This window comes from Vanellus vanellus, assembly GCF_965231255.1.
Source record: "Vanellus vanellus genome assembly, chromosome: 1".
Taxonomy (NCBI): Eukaryota; Metazoa; Chordata; class Aves; order Charadriiformes; family Charadriidae; genus Vanellus; species Vanellus vanellus.
This window is the reverse complement of record NC_138905.1, coordinates 162,932,626-162,949,742: the sequence shown is the minus strand read 5'-3', so window position 1 is coordinate 162,949,742 and position 17,117 is coordinate 162,932,626. Positions and strand designations below refer to the sequence as shown.

Here is a 17,117-nt window from a genome sequence, read left to right as displayed (position 1 = left end):
CTTTCTTTACCTAGCCATCTTTTCTGGAACCTTGTCTCATTGCTCAGTCTCATTTGCTTTTTCTTTATTTGCATTTTCCACCTCAAAATAAAAATCCTTTTCCCCCTGCCCCCGATCACAGCTAAGCCAATTTGATACACATTCATTAATTCTGTACTCAACAGGCAAGATGCAGACATTGACTTTTCAAAGATTAAAATTAAAGACCTCTGGTTCAGCGTAGGTTTTAGGATGAGGTGGTAAGCCTGCTAGATGTTCTTCCTTCACCCAAGAGAGTCTCCAGGGGGCTCTGAGTACTTTATTGCAGTCCTCATCAAGTGGAAAGTTATGCTCAATGAAAATGGTAAAAGGAATCTTAAAGCTGAGTGGCCCTCAGATACGAGGCCACTGTTGTTCTAGAGAAGACGTACCGATGCAGAACATAGAGATGCAAGGACAGACCGCATTCATGCCTCTGTTTAAAAAAACGGAAGGTGAGTCTGTTGCTGAAATACCACAAAGAAATTTATTCCGTAGGAGAAAACGCTGACTGTAGAGCCTCATTTCAATCCCATGCAGGTGGATTTTCTGCTCTTTATACCCTGCAAGGGAGGAATAGCTCAGCACACAACAAGGTCTCGTATTTTTCCCTAGAGCAGAGGGCTTATTACAAATAGATATAAAACTTAAACCAGTGATTAATTCTACTGATTAAAAACTTCAGTCAGGCAATTTTTTGGTCTGAGATCAGTGCTCATTGTTCCTTATTTTTGTTCCTCCCCACGCCTCAAATGAATGCAAACAAAGCCGCGAAGACCAAACACACCCTGGAGACATACTTTGTTCTGTGAAAACGTCTTTAGCTCCACTGCTGTTCCATGCGTGGCAGGTTACGCTCATGCTCACCTCATTCTGTTGGTGCCTCTCACTTCAGCATTATCGTTTATTTTCTTTGTGTCTCTCCCTCCTTTCTGTCTCTCTCGTGGTAGAAGATCCTCTCTCTGTCAGTGACTGTACTTCCCTACCTGCTGGACTGATCAGTGATCAGCGGCCTGTTTCCATTTCATATGTCTGCTGGTACCGAATGCAAAGCCTGTCCTTTTATGATATCCTCCAGAGTAATGAGGTAACAGAAAATTAAGGAGTACGCCTGTAACTTAGGGCAAGGAGGCAGCAGTCCGCATATCAGAGAATGGGATGATTTAAAGCGAAGGCTTTAATGTAGATCCAAGACTAGTGAAAACAGAACGTTGTCAAGAATGTTTAATTTGTAGCAGATAAACCGGGACCACCAGACTTTGAGTATTAAGCTTTACAGATTAAGTTATTAGCGTCTGCATTATCTAAAGAGAATGATGTAAACAGCTGTTTTGATCCAGGTGAGAGCCCTTACAGTCAACAAGGAATGGGAAGTAATTAATGGTTCATTGAGACCTCCCCTCTATCAGCAAGGCACAATGATGCTGGACTTTACATCTTCACGATGTGAAGAGCAGCTAAGAATAAGGTTACCGGTCCTTGCTTTTGAAATCTTTGAAAAGTTACCCGGTGAACTCACTGGGTGCTGAGAGCTCAATCTCTATCTGCAATTCTAAAGTATGTCATAATTTTCCTTTACATCACAAATTCATGTCAGCCTTTCTGTTTCCATTGCTCTATTTAAGTATCATTAAAAACCAGCACAGACAGACTAGGGTAACAAGACTGACTGATGTTTGGTAATACATTACTGAAAGCCGCCACAATTAAAAAAAAAAAAACACATTAGTAGCCTGAAGCTTTTGGAAGTACCCAGCTACAAACAAAAATATAAGTTACATAAACTACTACTTTATGTAGTAGAAAAATGCAGAAGAAAATTATGTCCAGTCAACCAAAACATTTTCACATCCAAGGTCACATACAACCAGATAAAAGCAGATAATTTTCCTTACAATAATTAAACTTGCAGGTACCTTTCACTGTTTTATTTGGCTGCTTTTGATCTGTTTCAGAACCAGCTGTCTGGAAATCTCCTAAGAAAATTCAAAAACAGCAACGGGTGGCAGAAGCTTTGGGTGGTGTTCACCAACTTCTGCATGTTCTTCTATAAATCGCACCAGGTAACGGACTGCACCAGGAGAAGACCTTCTGTTTTTTTCAAAGCGGTAGCAGAGAGAAAGATGGACGTGGGTCACAGATGCTGTAGGCGAGCGAAGCAGGTGTACCGGTCACAGCTACGCAGCCTCTACTGTGGCTGGAGCGTGGAACAGAGCCTGCTCGTGATCTGCTGCCTTGGCAATTGAGGAGCGTGTGCTTCTTTCCTGAGACTTCGTACAGCCACAGTACATGTCATCCCTAAAAGCACCACAGATGTCACTACTGCTCAGAAACTGTGGTGCGAGTTTAAACGAGAGTTTTCTTTTGTACAAATTCTGAGATTATTACACTTTAAAACTTAATACGGACTTATAAATTTTGTTTATCATTACTGACGCTTAAGTCAAACAAGAGAGAGCAGCGGCCAATGATTAAACCATCTCAGCAAACATCCCACTGCAAAAGTAGGGAGTTTCTGTTTAGAATCTGTTGGACTTTTGAATCTCTGGATTCAAGCAGGGCGTGAGCACAAAATAATTCTAGTTGCTACGTCGTGCTTTCATTGCTACAGAAATCCTTAACGACAGAGTTTCTGCACTAGAAAAAAAGAAGAGAATTAATTGTAGGATATTCTACCCATAAGCAGGATAAAGAAATGATTTGTTCATATACGCCATGCCATCAAGTGAAAGGACATAAGCAATGAATGCTGCAGGGCAGCTGGTATGTTTCTAAAGGAGTGGGTGTTTGCAAGCCTAGGATGAACACACACAAAATTTGTTTTTTTCTCAAACCAAATTTGTTATGGTTTGAGAAACCCATAACAATTTATTGTTGTTTAGGCAATCATTCTGTCACCTGATGACCTCTCCCCGCCCGGGAAGGGGAATTGGGAGAAAACAAGAAAACCCAGGGGTTGGAATATAAAGGGATTTAATAGAATAAAATTAGATAATTAACATTAATAGCACTAAAGAACCAATATTGATCCCGATACCAGTACAAAATATACAGGGATTATACTCAGCCAACTATATCAGCAGGAAGCCGTGCACTCCTGGCAGTGGCCAGCAAATGTGGGACACTGTGAGCTCTATGGCTTTGGGAGGAAGGGAAGGGCTCAGGGGTCCAGCACCAGGGCAAGAAGTTCTCAGGATCGCAGCCATCAAGGGAGAGAGAGAACTCCTCAGCAAACTTTCTAATTTGTAGTGAATGTGATGTTCTTGGTATGAAATAATCCTGTTGGCAGCTTAGGTCAAGTGCCAGGGTCTCGCTCCTCCTCATCTCCGCACCTGGAAACTTGAAAACACTGAAACCCACACACCATAGCTGGCTATAAAGTAAATATTTTCACAAGTTCAGACACTGTAGTCTTCTAAAAGTGCAGTCTTCCCAAATATTAGAAGAGAAATTAGTCCTGTGTTGCTCAAACCAGGACATTACGTTTGTCAATTTGAAAGTAGTGAACATCCAAGATTTCAGACAACTTTCTTAAGAGGAAATAGCAATAGGATCAGCCTGTGGCAGATCCTCATGAGAAGGATCCATAAAGATGGGGAAGCTGAAACTAGCAGACAATTAAGATCACTGCCATTGTAGAAAGCTGGTATTTTTTTCCCCACGCAGGCAGAAATGCGATGATGACCTTTAAATGAGCGTGTATGTGTCTTCCATTTTACTTATGTACTCTTTTTACTTAAATGCTGTGAGATCAATTGCCCTTTCCATCATTTCTTTTCAGGACAATCATCCTTTAGCCAGCCTTCCTTTATTGGGATACTCACTTACCATTCCTTCCGAATCTGAAAACATTCACAAAGATTATGTGTTCAAACTACATTTCAAATCCCACGTGTACTACTTCAGGGCTGAAAGTGAATACACTTTTGAAAGGTAAGTCCATCGTAACTCCGGAATTTTGTAAAATTCCAGGAGTTTACTTTTCCAAACAAGGTTAGCAGATGCAAAGTTTAGTAAATTGATTCATGTACAGGCAAGTAGTTCGGCACAACGAGAGAAAGAACCCTTTGAAATTTGAAAAGAAATGTTAAACCTGATAATGCTAGAACCAAGTGGTTGGTTTTGATAACATGGGAGCTGTTAAAACAGTAATCACTGCAAAACCTGCGTTACGTGCAGGAATTACCCAGTCAAAATTGATGAGGCTGGCTGTATGGGGAGCTCCATGTAGCCAACTTTGGGAAGCGTGTAAACAAATCACAAGACTTTTCAGTAGCTCTTCAGAATAACTTCACTCCCTCTAGTACAACTGGATGGAAACACCACACCTGAAATAAAATTCTAATTTTTCCACGGAAGTGGCTGTTCTTACTATGTATTTCTGCCACTTCAGCGTGTAATTTCTACACCTCCCACTGAATTTCAGATGCATGGAGCGCCAGGAAACAGGAACTGCTCCTCCTAAATTGTGGTTTGAGCTGGTTCATTCTGGGAATTAATTTAGCTCTTTTATATGAAGCATTAACGTATCAAAAATCTTAATGTCCTCTCTTATTCAAGAAAGCTATTATTAGGTCTTTAGCCATGTCAGTCTAAAACTATAAAATGTGGGAAAGATTAAACAAATGAGTAGAATTGGAAAAAAAAAAAAAACAAACACAAAAGCCCTTTCTCAGTTCTAGGGAAAAGTAGCAGCAACCACCACTAAATTACACTTTTTCCACTGTAGAATTGAGTGGTCTCAACTGCTCATCACTTGGACCATCCAGGAAAAAAAAAAAAAAGAAAAAAAGGAGATTTGGTGTCTGCAGAACACGTAAAACCATTACTAAGTTCAGGAATTTTGGGTCCCGTCCCCGCTGTTTATCCTCTCTCAATCTCTTTTTATATACACCTTTGGCAGTCATTCGGATCCAGAGCCTCTTGACTTCAGACAGACTGAGGAGTAAAGTAGCAAGCGAGATGCTCCCATCGGCACTGAAAATAAAACTCTGTGCAACTGGGAGCGCAGACTGTGTCTTGTAAGAAATCTTTCCTTAGGAATTGACTGTTCTTTCATGTGTGTCTCTCCTCGTGCCTCCTCACAGATGGATGGAAGTGATCCGAAGTGCCACCAGCTCTGCCTCACGCACCCGAGCTCTGAGTCATAAAGAGCCTCACGCCTATTGACGGCTGAACGAGCCGCCGTGTTGATTCTCCAGCAGCTGCTGATTTTCTAGAGGACGTTTGAAACTCTTTGCTCCCTCCAAGTTTAGTAAAACTTACAATTTGGTAAAAGAAAAGAAAGAAAAAAAAAGTCAGTATGGTTTTGCAGAAGCTTTCACAAATCCTCAGCAAAACTGTTTAAGTTCCCCATGTGTTCAAACTAGCTTACCATCATCCCAGTGGCTGCGGTTTGTTTCATGTCTTGTATTTTGTCATTCTGTGCTGTTTTTAGCTTGTGCCAGTATTAAAATATTGTCCTTATCCTTATTAGAGTGCCAAATGCCAAAAGACATTTTGTTGCCTCAAAGATTGCACCTAAAAAAGAAAGATGACTTTACAATCTGAAAACTTTCTCCTCTGAGGCAAACACTATTTCTTCTCTTTTCATAAAAATATATTATTTTTTTTTACCATGTTAAGCTGTAGACTGCTGGATTTTTAAATGTAGATGGACTTTCACAGTATAGAATATAATTATATATACATCAAGCGGTCTAACAGGAATGAGATAACTTTCAGATTTCATTTTTTTCCCCAGTCTTTCTACATTTAATCAGCAAGAAATTACTAATTTTCTATCTTTAACAAGGAAACCGTTTACAGCTCGTTCTCATTTCCCTTTGGGGTTACAAATCCATGTGGTATAAATAAAGTATAGGATTCTTATCTAACCATTTTCTTGGTGCAAGTTGACCAAATTGTTCATCTGTTGGCTTTGAAAAGTGAATACTACTTGCAAGATGAAAATTTTTTAAAATAATCCAGTGCAATATTATTTGGGCTGTTAATGTACTGTGAATGGTATGTACAAGAAGAAATTAAAGGCTGTGGTGACGTTCTGCTGTTTGTTTTACAAACTTGAAAGAAAACCTGTATGTTATGAGAACCGCAGCTATTTGTGATTGATTTGTAGACTCTTTCGGTAACGAGATTGCTATCAGTCAGGGTACTACTGAAGCCCCAAGTTTTCATCCTGCCTGCTGCACATCCTAGCCTGACTTTCAGTTTCTAGTTGGAATTTCAGTGTCTCCCTCTCTCCCCCAGAGAGCGGCAGATGCAACCGGCAGCGGAAATACCCATTTTGTATCCCCGGCTTTAACGTTAACTCAACTTCTTAATTTGGATAAGCTGTTCGCCCGCTCAGAAGGGCAGCAGCACTAAGTCTACAATGCTTAGATGCTTTTCCTTACATTTTAAGAAATATTTTGTCATGAGGGTGACACAAAACTTCCATTAACAGATGTTCAGCGTGGTGGAAACACAGCTATGGTTGTTAAGGGCCTTTGAGGAAATACAGGCAGAGGGGGTCTGAATCCAGATACAGGAAATAAAACCGGGACAACTCTACCCCCCACTTTTTCTTCATCTAGCTAATCACTTTGTTAATGGCTTACCTATGTGCAATGTATAACATGGCTTACAGCTTTGCTCACAACAAAAGGGAATAAAATACCTCACAATACTATCAAATATATTGCTGTTTCAAGACAGTAAAGCCTTCTTTCTATTCCCCCTCATCCCAAACAAAGATAGATAGAGAGAGAGAGAGAGAGAGAGATATCTCTCCATCCAAGATGAGGATGGGCTCCTAACCCCTTAGGACAAGTAGCAGTCCCCATGGCCAAATGGGAGCCACCCTGTCAAAGGGAAACAAGTATTTCGGCGTACTTCCTTCAGCTGCGTGGAAACCTTCAACCCCCCGGCAGGTAACTCCTTGCAGTTGCTCTTTTCCTTAGCTATTGCCCCTGAATAGCAGTATGGATATAAGAACCGCATCTACCCCCTACAGCACAACCTCTATCCATTTATGACATGATGAAGGACAAACTTAGGAAGAACTTTTTCCCCAGTTGCAGGTCCCGCTGGCTTGTCCACTCCGAGCACGTGACCCTGCTCCGCAGGGCCAAAGCGAGTGAATTCAACAAGCCCAGTGAACCAGCGGCGTACAGGAACTGTAGTGCCTCAAGACCAACCGGGAACATCAACCGTGATCTTTACAACGATGAGAATGCAGCACAGGTGAAGAGGAAGCGACAGCAGCCTGCGAGTGTGGGAAAACAAAGCTGAAGAAGCAACAACAGATGATGGTGCCATCAGGTGCAGTAAAGGGTTGCAGCCTTCACCCACCCACCCCACCCTCCAAAAAAAAAAAAATAATTACTGAGCTGTAAAATAGTATATGCAAAAGTTTACAAGCTCTACTTCAGCATGGGGACAGTCAGGAAACGCAGGAACATTACCAGGGCCACCCTACAAATTGCAAGATTATATGCAAGTATGTAAATATTGATGTAATTCCCAGCCCACCTCCCTTCCCAAGCCATGCCAAGAATCCCTGTTGATTTGGGTTTGGTGGTTTTTAGGGGAGGCGAGGGAAATGGGACAACTGCTGGCTACTGAATATGCATTTTTACCACATAGGAAAGCTTTTCTCCAAAATGAACTAGAAAAAAAAAAGTAAGTTAGGGAATATATAAATATTATATCACCTAGTGCCAGAGCCTATGTGCCATAGAGCTACAGTTTCAACTACAACTGCCCGCTGGGTCCCCGCATTGTCCTTTGCAATTGTTAACTGCAACAGGAAAAAGATATATTTTTTTTTAAAATGGAAATTATATTGAGGGCCATGCCCTTAATCCAGCTAAAATTGAATTTCATTGTAGATCACTGGGGCTGGTGGGATACAATCTTTATTAACACAATATCTGCTGCAGTAGTATATTCTGAGCTCTCAAAAAGAAAGGCTTTTATTTACATCCTGAAATCCAGTAACACCTTTTCTAGCTATGTTTCATTTAGTGTGACAGCAGAGACTGAGCTCAGCTGTGGGTGCAACTTCAGCGTAATCACCTGATTCATCATATAGCATTTTCATCTTTTTTGGATTATCTTTGTCTACAGAAAAGAGATTTAAAATATATTTTTTTCCTTCTTTACCAGTGTGATTTTTTTCTTTCTTTTTTTTTTTTTTTTTGATTAATGGAACTGGTCAAGCTGCTGTCATTTAAACAGAAGGACATTTGTCGGCATTTTGCTAGTTCTTTATTCCTACAGTTAACCCAAAACTGAAATATAATGGTAAGAGAATAAAAGCGACTGTCTTATCGGTCGTATCTTAAAATCTGTTGAAGTCTGTATGTGTGGCTAAAACTCGTGATTATATATTACAGCTTTCTAGTAAACCACTGATTTTTAACACTGCTTCACGTCATACTGCTGTCCATCATGTAATCAGGGGAGGCGTCGAGACACGCCAGGTCCCTGTGTGCCTGGTTAGTAGCTGTGCCTTAAATACACCCATCTCCTGTTTCAGCAGTGGGAAGAACACCCTCAAACTGGTCACTTCAAGAGATTTACTCTTGTTGTTGTTACTCACCATGAATGATAACTTGCTGACCTCAAATAACAAAGAAAAGCAAAACAAAAGCTTTATTGCCACAGGACGTTGTGTCACATGCAACGGGATCAGTAGAGCCTGGACTCTGGATGTTTCCCTACAAGGCTCAGCTGAAACCAGCCAAAAGTGACAGACTGAAAGACAACTGAGGCAGTAGGGAAACATGCGCTGTGATTGAAGGTCTCCAACGAGAGAACAGAGATCTTGCAAGGAAAACCTCATTTCAGAGACAAAACCAGGGCAATATCCCGCCATTCCATCAGCCAAGAACGAAACAGAGACCTGAAAAGCCCAATTTTGACCATTTTTTTTTTCCTGCAGGACCTTAAAAGCCCAATTTTGGCCTTTTTTATTTCCTTTTTACACAGGACCAATTATGATTATGTGGTCTCCCTCAACAAGACAACCGTCTAGCATAATTATGTCTGCGCAGATAGGCAGCTCCGGTTGTAGAACACACAAGCATTCCCCCTCTCCCCCCGGAGGCACGGAAAAGTTGGTAGAGAAAAAAAAATTAGCAGTGTGGCACATGTACAGTTTTTAACAGGAGAAAATAGTAATATAATTACAGGCGCGCAGCTGTCAGTTTGTCACCAGTTGTATGGGTAATTAAGGATGTGATGTTTGGGGCTAAACTAATGCCACTTGATGCGAGTGCTTCATCAGCCTCACTGGGCTGGCAGGATGGGGAATAAGCAGCAGGTTTTAAATTGTTGCCATCTGTGAACTGGCACATTGTTTTACTATAGGACAAACTGTCATACACAACTGCACACACTTAACCAAAACAGTACATTACCAATCACTTGTATACATAGATTAAAAAAACCAAACCGTTAATCGGGAAAAGAACTAAACTTCCCCCATGGTTAGCCCATCTGTGAGGGCTTACAAAGTTCCCCAACAGAAAAAAATACTCTCAACATTCCTGCTCAGAACGTGCTCTTTGAGTCTAAGCAGGAGTTTTGTACAAATTCTGACAAATTTTGTACAAATTTTTGTACAAACTGAACCCCGATGTATAACCTTTCTGCTTCCCATTACTGCCACGTGGGCACTAACTAACTGAGCTCAGAACCCACGAGAGCATCCCCTCCCGGGACACCCCCGCCCCCCACCCCTCACATCTCCTCTTACTGACCACTCAGATAGCAAAATTTCATTAAACTTTTCCTTCTTTATTTCTAGGTCATGTAGTTTACAAGGAGTTTTATTATGTCAGTGTAGAGTGACAAAAGTAAAATTTAAATACACGGTTATAAACAGGCAGCAATATTACAGAAAACAAGATATACACTTTAATTGTCCTCTGTAATCATGCTTTAAAAGAAGGCGGAAAACCGTTACATACCATTTGTCTACTGCGTATGCTCAGTGCAGTTCGTAGCACACCCGCGCAGCAGAGTGAACAAGAGCGAGCTCGCAGAGTTGTGCTATACTTTAAGCTCCTCCCCAGCAACTTACAAAACTAATTTGCAATTGTACTGACCCTCGCGTCCTACCCGTGCTTATCAGCACTTCTGATGGACAGTCTTCCAACGGTGACATTTTTGAAGGCAAAATGATGTTTCCTTAAAAGTAAGGCTAACAGAAAACCATTACAAACTGGTACCGCGTTGTTTACAAAATAATACGGAACGCCACATCAAGTAGGAAGAGCGAAACGAGACATTTCACAAGTACAGTAAAAGCAGACGAAGGAGTTACGGTGGCTAAAGCGGGATAAAGTTGGGTGCCCGAGCGCACGCTCTTACCTCCCCCCTGCGCCCAGCCTTCCCGCACAGCCAGCGCATGGCACCGCACTCAAATCCTTCCGCAGTAACTGGTCCTGCCATCCGTGCCCACACGGACCCACGCAAAAATACCTGGAGCTGCAAAGGAACCACGGCACTTCAGAGGAACAGCGGCTTTGTCGTTACACCAAAAGCATCGATTCGGTATGATTCTATGATCGCACCGTCAGCCTTTAGTGACCTGGGGATCAACTACAAAGTGCAACTGCAAGGAAAATTAAGTTAAAAAAATAGATTACACATCTGATATACTTACAAAAAGCAAGCCTTCAGTTCAAATGACTGATTTTATTGTTTTCAAACAGTGAGTTTATTTACTGCCTCATCTTGAAATCCCTGACAAATAAGCAGTTCCGCTAATTGAAATGTTTGCATAAATAGGGATAGCTTGTCGCTTAGTATATTCAAGACTGAGTGAAGAAGTACTACCTGCACAGAAAATTCATCAGTGCAACATTATAACACAGACATGGTTTTAGCATGAAACAACCTCTCAAAAATATAATACACATTTTTCTTTCAGAAACTGAGGCCACGCTTCTTTCAAAGGAAGCTGCTCTCCCATTCCCAACAGAGATCTGATTTTTGAAGCATCAATACTTCAATAGCGAACAACTGTAATTTTACATTCAAGATACAGCACGCTTTTTTCAGTGAATCTCAGTTTAAGATAATCTATAATTAAATAATCTATATATTACATATAAAAATACACATCTCTACCATAAATGAGGTCTTTTTCTAAATGTCCTGGCCTTTGGGGCAATTGCCCTTGCTGCAGGTCTGACTCACCTTAAGCTTTTAAACCAAGGGACACGCTTACTGAGCAAATTCTGCCACAATCTACTCAGAAAAGTATTTCCTCAATATACAGTCCTGGAACGCAAGTAAAATACAACTCAAAAAACCCTGTATGTATAACTTTTTAAATGATTGTTCAAAAAAAATAGCATACCTTAGAACTTCATTTTCTGATTGAGAAATGCTTGAGATTCCAGCCAGCACCGTAAATTTAACTTCCCCAGTAAATCTCTGAGTTGGAAGGAAGCTGGCTTTAATCTCAAGCCCTTACATTAACAGATGACAGGGGAAAAGCTTCCATTAATCTATTTACATTTCCAATGCAAACACATCTGTTTATTTCCATATGCTGTCAGGGCACATACTTATTGAACAGCTGAATGTTGGAACATGGAGATGTCAACAGGTAAATTTCCCATTGTGCTGTATTCAGATGCACATTTCACAATAGCAGAATGGAGTTTGTTTCCTCAAGGGTAAGCCTGGCTGTCTGTCCTTCATGTTTAAGAGCACACAAAACGTGTTTAGAGATACTAATCAAAGAGGAGTTATAAACCATTGCTCAAACTTATGCATTGTTCAATTCACCTCAAATTCCCTTAGCCACAAAGCAAAGCTGTTACCTCATGATGTTGGCAAATGTGTGGCATCTAAGAATATGGCTACAAGAACAGGTGCACATTCTTTCAACTGTTCTTTCAACCTGGTCAGAATTCTCATAGGTCTTGTAGCACGACAGTGTCCTCTAACTGTTTAATTATTAAATCAATAATTAAGGCTATTAATATGCATAGAATAAGAGCTACCATGGTGATATGAAGTCCTGCGAGGAGACCTCACCAGCTTCCAGAATGGTTAGAGAACCTGGGTCTTTTTGTACCAAGCCAGGTAGATATGCATATACTTTTCAATTTTTAATCCTTTCTGTTCCAAAACTCCTATCTGTTTTGTTTTTTGTTTTTTTTTTTAAATTAAACAGATAAGTTACAAACTGTCATGCAAAACAAAATCCTCAATTTCTTCATTAAAAACAAGGCAAAAAAGCTCTCTTAGCTACCAGAATAAGAAGCGCCTGAATATTGCCTTGGTGAAAAAAACCCAAGGTAAACCTCAAAGTAACACTGTGGGAAAAAAATGCCACCTAATCAACTGCATGTGTAACTAACATTAGTATTTCTAAGAACCATAAAACCTTAAGTCAGCTATCTAGGAGCACTCACAGGAACAGTGGAAATTTCAGAATTCAGAATTTTCAAGAAGTAACTTTTTTTTCTGGGGAGACCAGGAATAGGACAGAGCAAACACCACTTGGGCTCAGTTTTGGTCTTTCTGTCTAACGTCTGTCACTTTCCATAAAGAGATACACAGATTTAGGCAGCAAGACCCAATATTGAATCTATGGTTAATTTTCCTTTTATACTGCAAGACATTCATTTTAATGATAAAAATAGGCATGATGAAGAAATACTTGCCACAGTCTCAGAGCCAACATCTTAATGAGATATTTCAGAATAAATGTAGATAATAAAGATTTATTTGTGTGAGCATTCAAACATGTTTAGGTGAAAAAAGTACTGCATCTGAATTTCAGTACAAGCTTCAGAAATATCTATTACTAAAATTGAACAATATATAGGGTCCAGAATTTGCATTGGCACAATTTAAAACTGAAAATATGAAAGAGCTCATTCTTTAGGAAAAACAATAAATTTCAATTTAAAGCTTTGAGAGACAAGGTGTATTAAATTTAAAACAACCACAAGTAGTACCGTAATTAGAAAGTCACGCTCAGAATATAGATAGAAAGGAAGAAATACTGGAGAAACAGAATAAAACTGTGTCTTTGCTGAGGTACGAATAGAAGGTTCCATAGTACAGGATTAACTCTCTCAATGGCAAATCCTTCACATACAAAAGTCAAACCAAGATTCACTTATCACATAAGTCAAAATTTACATGTAATAAAGGCAAGGCAATACTCAGTTATGGCCTGTCAAATGTTTACCCCACTAACATTATCTACAGAAGCACTTTACCATTTTGTACACAGTGATTCCTTATGCACGTTGAAAGGCTTTCAGTTAAAAAAAGACATTATATACATATCTGTACACAATTCCAACAAACATACTCCATCTCCCAGTGGAATTCTTAAAGCAAGATACCTGAGGTTTCTCAATATCTTCAATTTCTCTATAACAAACCTAAATATACATTTCAGATTTTACAAAAAAGACACCTCCCTGGAATATGTGCATTATCATTTAAAAAAAAAATTATAGCTTTAAGGAGCTGAAAAAGACTGCCTCCATCCGAGAGACTTCGTTTTCACTCTTGCACATTTAGGAACATCCTTCCACCAAGGGACATTCCAGTGACCAAGGGGCAGAACAACATTAGGGTGCGCGCCTTCAATGCAGACACCATGGGATCTCTGTTGTCTCAGAAAAGTCAGGAACAGCACGTCAGTAGGATGAAGTACTTCCTCCAGCGAGTGAATATCTGAAGAGGAAAAGAAATAGTTATCGCTGTGACCTTCGGAACAGTGCTCTGCCGCAAGCCGCAACTAAAAGTTATTCCATTTTACGCTATTGAAGTCACAGCCTTTTTCCTTGCAGAATGACACCACCACCACCATCACGCTTTAAAGACAAAAGCCATGAATGTGAACAACACGTAAAATACACCCTGTTAGAACATTGCTGCTTTTCTAATGAATAGCAACAACCCGTGTTCAAGTGTGTTACTGAGAGTTATATGATGATATATGAAGAATTCTGTGCACCGGGGGCAACATTTAGTGATTCCAACTTTCCTACTTGGCAAGCTTACATCATAATCTTTCCAAAATATTACTGGGGCAGGAAACCTGGATTTCTTAGTCTAAGCAGATTCTTAAATCACCCAAAGAAAGAAGCACACATTTAAATCATGTTAAGCTTTCAATAAACTTTAAAAAAAACCCTTTAAACGTTGCATAAACTTTATAAAACATCTGAGATCTAAACTGGACGGGGAAGGTAAATGGATTCACTTGAGTTATTGGTTGGATCTTTCTGAGGGTCCCAACTAATTCACACAAACTCAGGAAATCCAGTTTTAACCAATCACAAAAGGAATTAAAATCTCATCAAGCAGCAGGTTGTTGAAAAGTCATCTTCAGTAGTTAGCTATCAAATTAAGAGGATACTGCAAGCAGACACAATGAATGACTTCATGATGTAACAGAGCAAATTTCTTGCAACATTCAAACAATTTCTTGTAATATTCAAACAAGAAGGAACTATCTTTTCAAAAGCTGACTATCTCCAAAAATAGCTCTATACATGAGGGATACCTACTGAGCTATGGAATGGTTCAAACTCCTTTTGAGGGGGGCAGATCCTTCCATTTATTTCTTTCACTCACTTTCTGGAAGGAGTGCTAGTCATGATCACACCCTAGCTGAATATCATCCCTGGAATAAGAGAAAGTTCACCCAGATGTGACCCATCAACAAGCATTCCCTGTGAATATTTCTTTCTCTCCTCCAAAGAAAATGAAGTGCCTTCCTCTGCTGTTACAGTAAGACATCATTACGAATGAGAGAAACAGCAACAGTCCAAAGAAGCAGAACAGAAGGAAAACAAAATGCTAAACAGGTATATAAAGGGTTCTGAAATCTTATCTCGTAGGACTAAAATGATGACTTGCTGTCATGACAGGAACAAGTAAGATCATCTCCAACATCCACAGAAGTGCCCAGTGGAAAGCCTGTCTCCACGTGGTCATTTTCAGCTTTAGTTGCAGCATTAAAAGTCTTTGAGGTTCTCATCTCCAGGAAGGCCCTGTACCAGGCCGACAGGAACCTGACACTGAAATATTGGGCTGATGAAAGACTGGGGTCAGTTTTGGAACCCTTAACAGAAACTGAGATGGAAGCTCCAGAAACTCTTTCAAGCCTGCCAGGAACAACTAAAAGGAGAATCAGGACATCTGGCACCAAGGAGTGACCTTTTAGCACTAGAGATGCTGACTGGGCTTCATGCTTAACAGCCCAGAAAGCAAGAAACGTGACTGCTTGCAGATTTCTTGGCATTGATTTTTACTGAATGACAAAGTGTCAGCCTGGCAATCCTCTGCTTTAACTTCAGAAGTGTGAATTCTTAAACTTTACCAAGCTGCGGTTAGAGACAGTATAAGGGACACACCTGCTCGGAGTGATCTTTTCTAAGGTAGCAGTCCATGATTAATCACTGCCATGAGCTTTTTCTAGTACCAAGCAATCCAACCTGGACAGGGTAGATTCACTGTGGACTCCTGGATTCAAGTTGGCATTTGAGGCCTCTTCAAGCAGTAATTCTGAAATTGATACCCTTGATCTTTGCTTGCGTAGTACTTCAAAGAACAGCAAACTGAGTATTTGTTAAGAATATATTCCTAACCCAGGCAGTTAGAAAATGTCTTATGAAATTTAGCCTTTTGAAGTAATACAAAATGTGGGTTTTGGAGGTGCCACCAAGAGGCCACACAGACTGTCTTTAACGAATGAACAAGGAACCACTTACTATGTGACTGAAAGAAACACAAACTAACTGAACAATCCATTTATCAAACTGGGTAAAAGAAATTAAGAGTGACACGGGACATCCTCTGCAACATACACCCAGACACTAAGAAAGCGTGAATGTGCTCTATAGGAACTGAAAAGGGAAAAGGCTGTCCAGTCTCATTTGGCACACAATATGCACACCAACAGGATGAACGTACATATGGGCTATCACCTGAAGCTAGAACTGCTGACACAATTAGGTTTTTTTCTACTAAGCAAAGACAACTGTAAGCACAGGTGTTTTTTTCCTCTATTATAAATAGAAATTAATTCTTTCAATTTAACACTAGTCAAACATTTGTAGAACTACATCTACAATTTTCTGTAACTCTTAGTGAAATAGTTTCCTTACCTCTCAAGCCTCTGCACAAGGTGTGACACCATATTATCTGCAATGCCTGGACAAGCCTCTTCAGCTAAATAAATAGCCTTTCTCAGTTCTTCTATGGAATCTGTGTTACCACCACACACTTCACTCTTCTCTTTCAACTGAAAGAAAAACAGGAAGAGATATAGAAATATTTATTAACATCTCATTAATATAAACAATACAATGGCTTATTAGGAAGTGACTGCCAGTGTTCACAACATCAGGATTTGACTTTCATTCTATACCCTCGCATCCTGAAGAATTTTTTCATCCTGAAGTTATTCTTTGCAGTAGTTATCAGGATGTCATTCATCTTCACAAGTCTTCAATCATTCACATATCCTTTTTGGTGTGCTCACATTCAAAGATTACAACAAAGTATTCCAAGAAAGATCATAGAATCATAGAATGGTTTAGGTTGGAAAGGACCTTGAAGATCATCGAGTTCCAACCCCCCTGCCATAGGCAGGGACACCTCCCACTAGACCACCTTGCCCAAGGCCACATCCAGCCGGGCCTTGAATATCTCCAAGGATGGGGCCTCAACAACCTCTCTGGGCAACCTGTTCCAGTGCCTTACCACCCTCAAAGGGAAAAACTTCTTCCTAATGTTCAGTCTGAACCTGCCCTCTTCCAGTTTAAAGCCACTCCCGCTCATCCTATCACTACATACCCTTGTAAAAAGTCCTTCCCCAGCTCTCCTGTAGGCCCCCTTTACGTACTGGAAGGCCGCAATAAGATCTCCCCGGAGCCTTCTCTTCTCCAGGCTGAACAGCCCCAACTCTTTCAGCCTCTCCTCATAGGAGAGGTGCTCTAGCCCTTGGATTATCCTCGTGGCCCTCCTCTGGACATGCTCCAGCAGGTCCATGTCCTCCTTCTGTTGGGGACTCCAGAGCTGGATGCAGTACTCCAGGTGGGGTCTCACGAGAGTGGAGTAGA

At 40.4% G+C, this 17,117-nt stretch overlaps 2 protein-coding genes across 6 annotated transcripts in view; one reads left to right on the top strand and one right to left on the bottom strand.

Moving 5' to 3' along the window:
- FARP1 (FERM, ARH/RhoGEF and pleckstrin domain protein 1) overlaps positions 1–6,216 on the top strand; it is a gene marked incomplete at its 5' end in the record, with an annotated part of 172,875 nt that extends 166,659 nt beyond the window's left edge. For all 5 annotated transcript variants that reach the window (XM_082481882.1, XM_082481879.1, XM_082481883.1 and 2 more), the window contains 3 exons: positions 1,974–2,081; positions 3,800–3,951; positions 5,106–6,216. In XM_082481882.1, the coding sequence (XP_082338008.1) occupies positions 1,974–2,081; positions 3,800–3,951; positions 5,106–5,187 (342 nt within the window). In that variant the 3' untranslated portion in view covers positions 5,188–6,216. The remainder of the gene's footprint in view (positions 1–1,973; positions 2,082–3,799; positions 3,952–5,105) is intronic.
- A 7,319-nt stretch (positions 6,217–13,535) lies between these two features.
- Positions 13,536–17,117, bottom strand: part of STK24 (serine/threonine kinase 24) — a gene marked incomplete at its 5' end in the record, with an annotated part of 65,554 nt that continues 61,972 nt past the window's right edge. The window contains 2 exons of the mRNA XM_082488659.1: positions 13,536–13,719; positions 16,161–16,297. Coding sequence (XP_082344785.1) covers positions 13,683–13,719; positions 16,161–16,297 — 174 coding nt within the window. The 3' untranslated portion in view covers positions 13,536–13,682. The remainder of the gene's footprint in view (positions 13,720–16,160; positions 16,298–17,117) is intronic.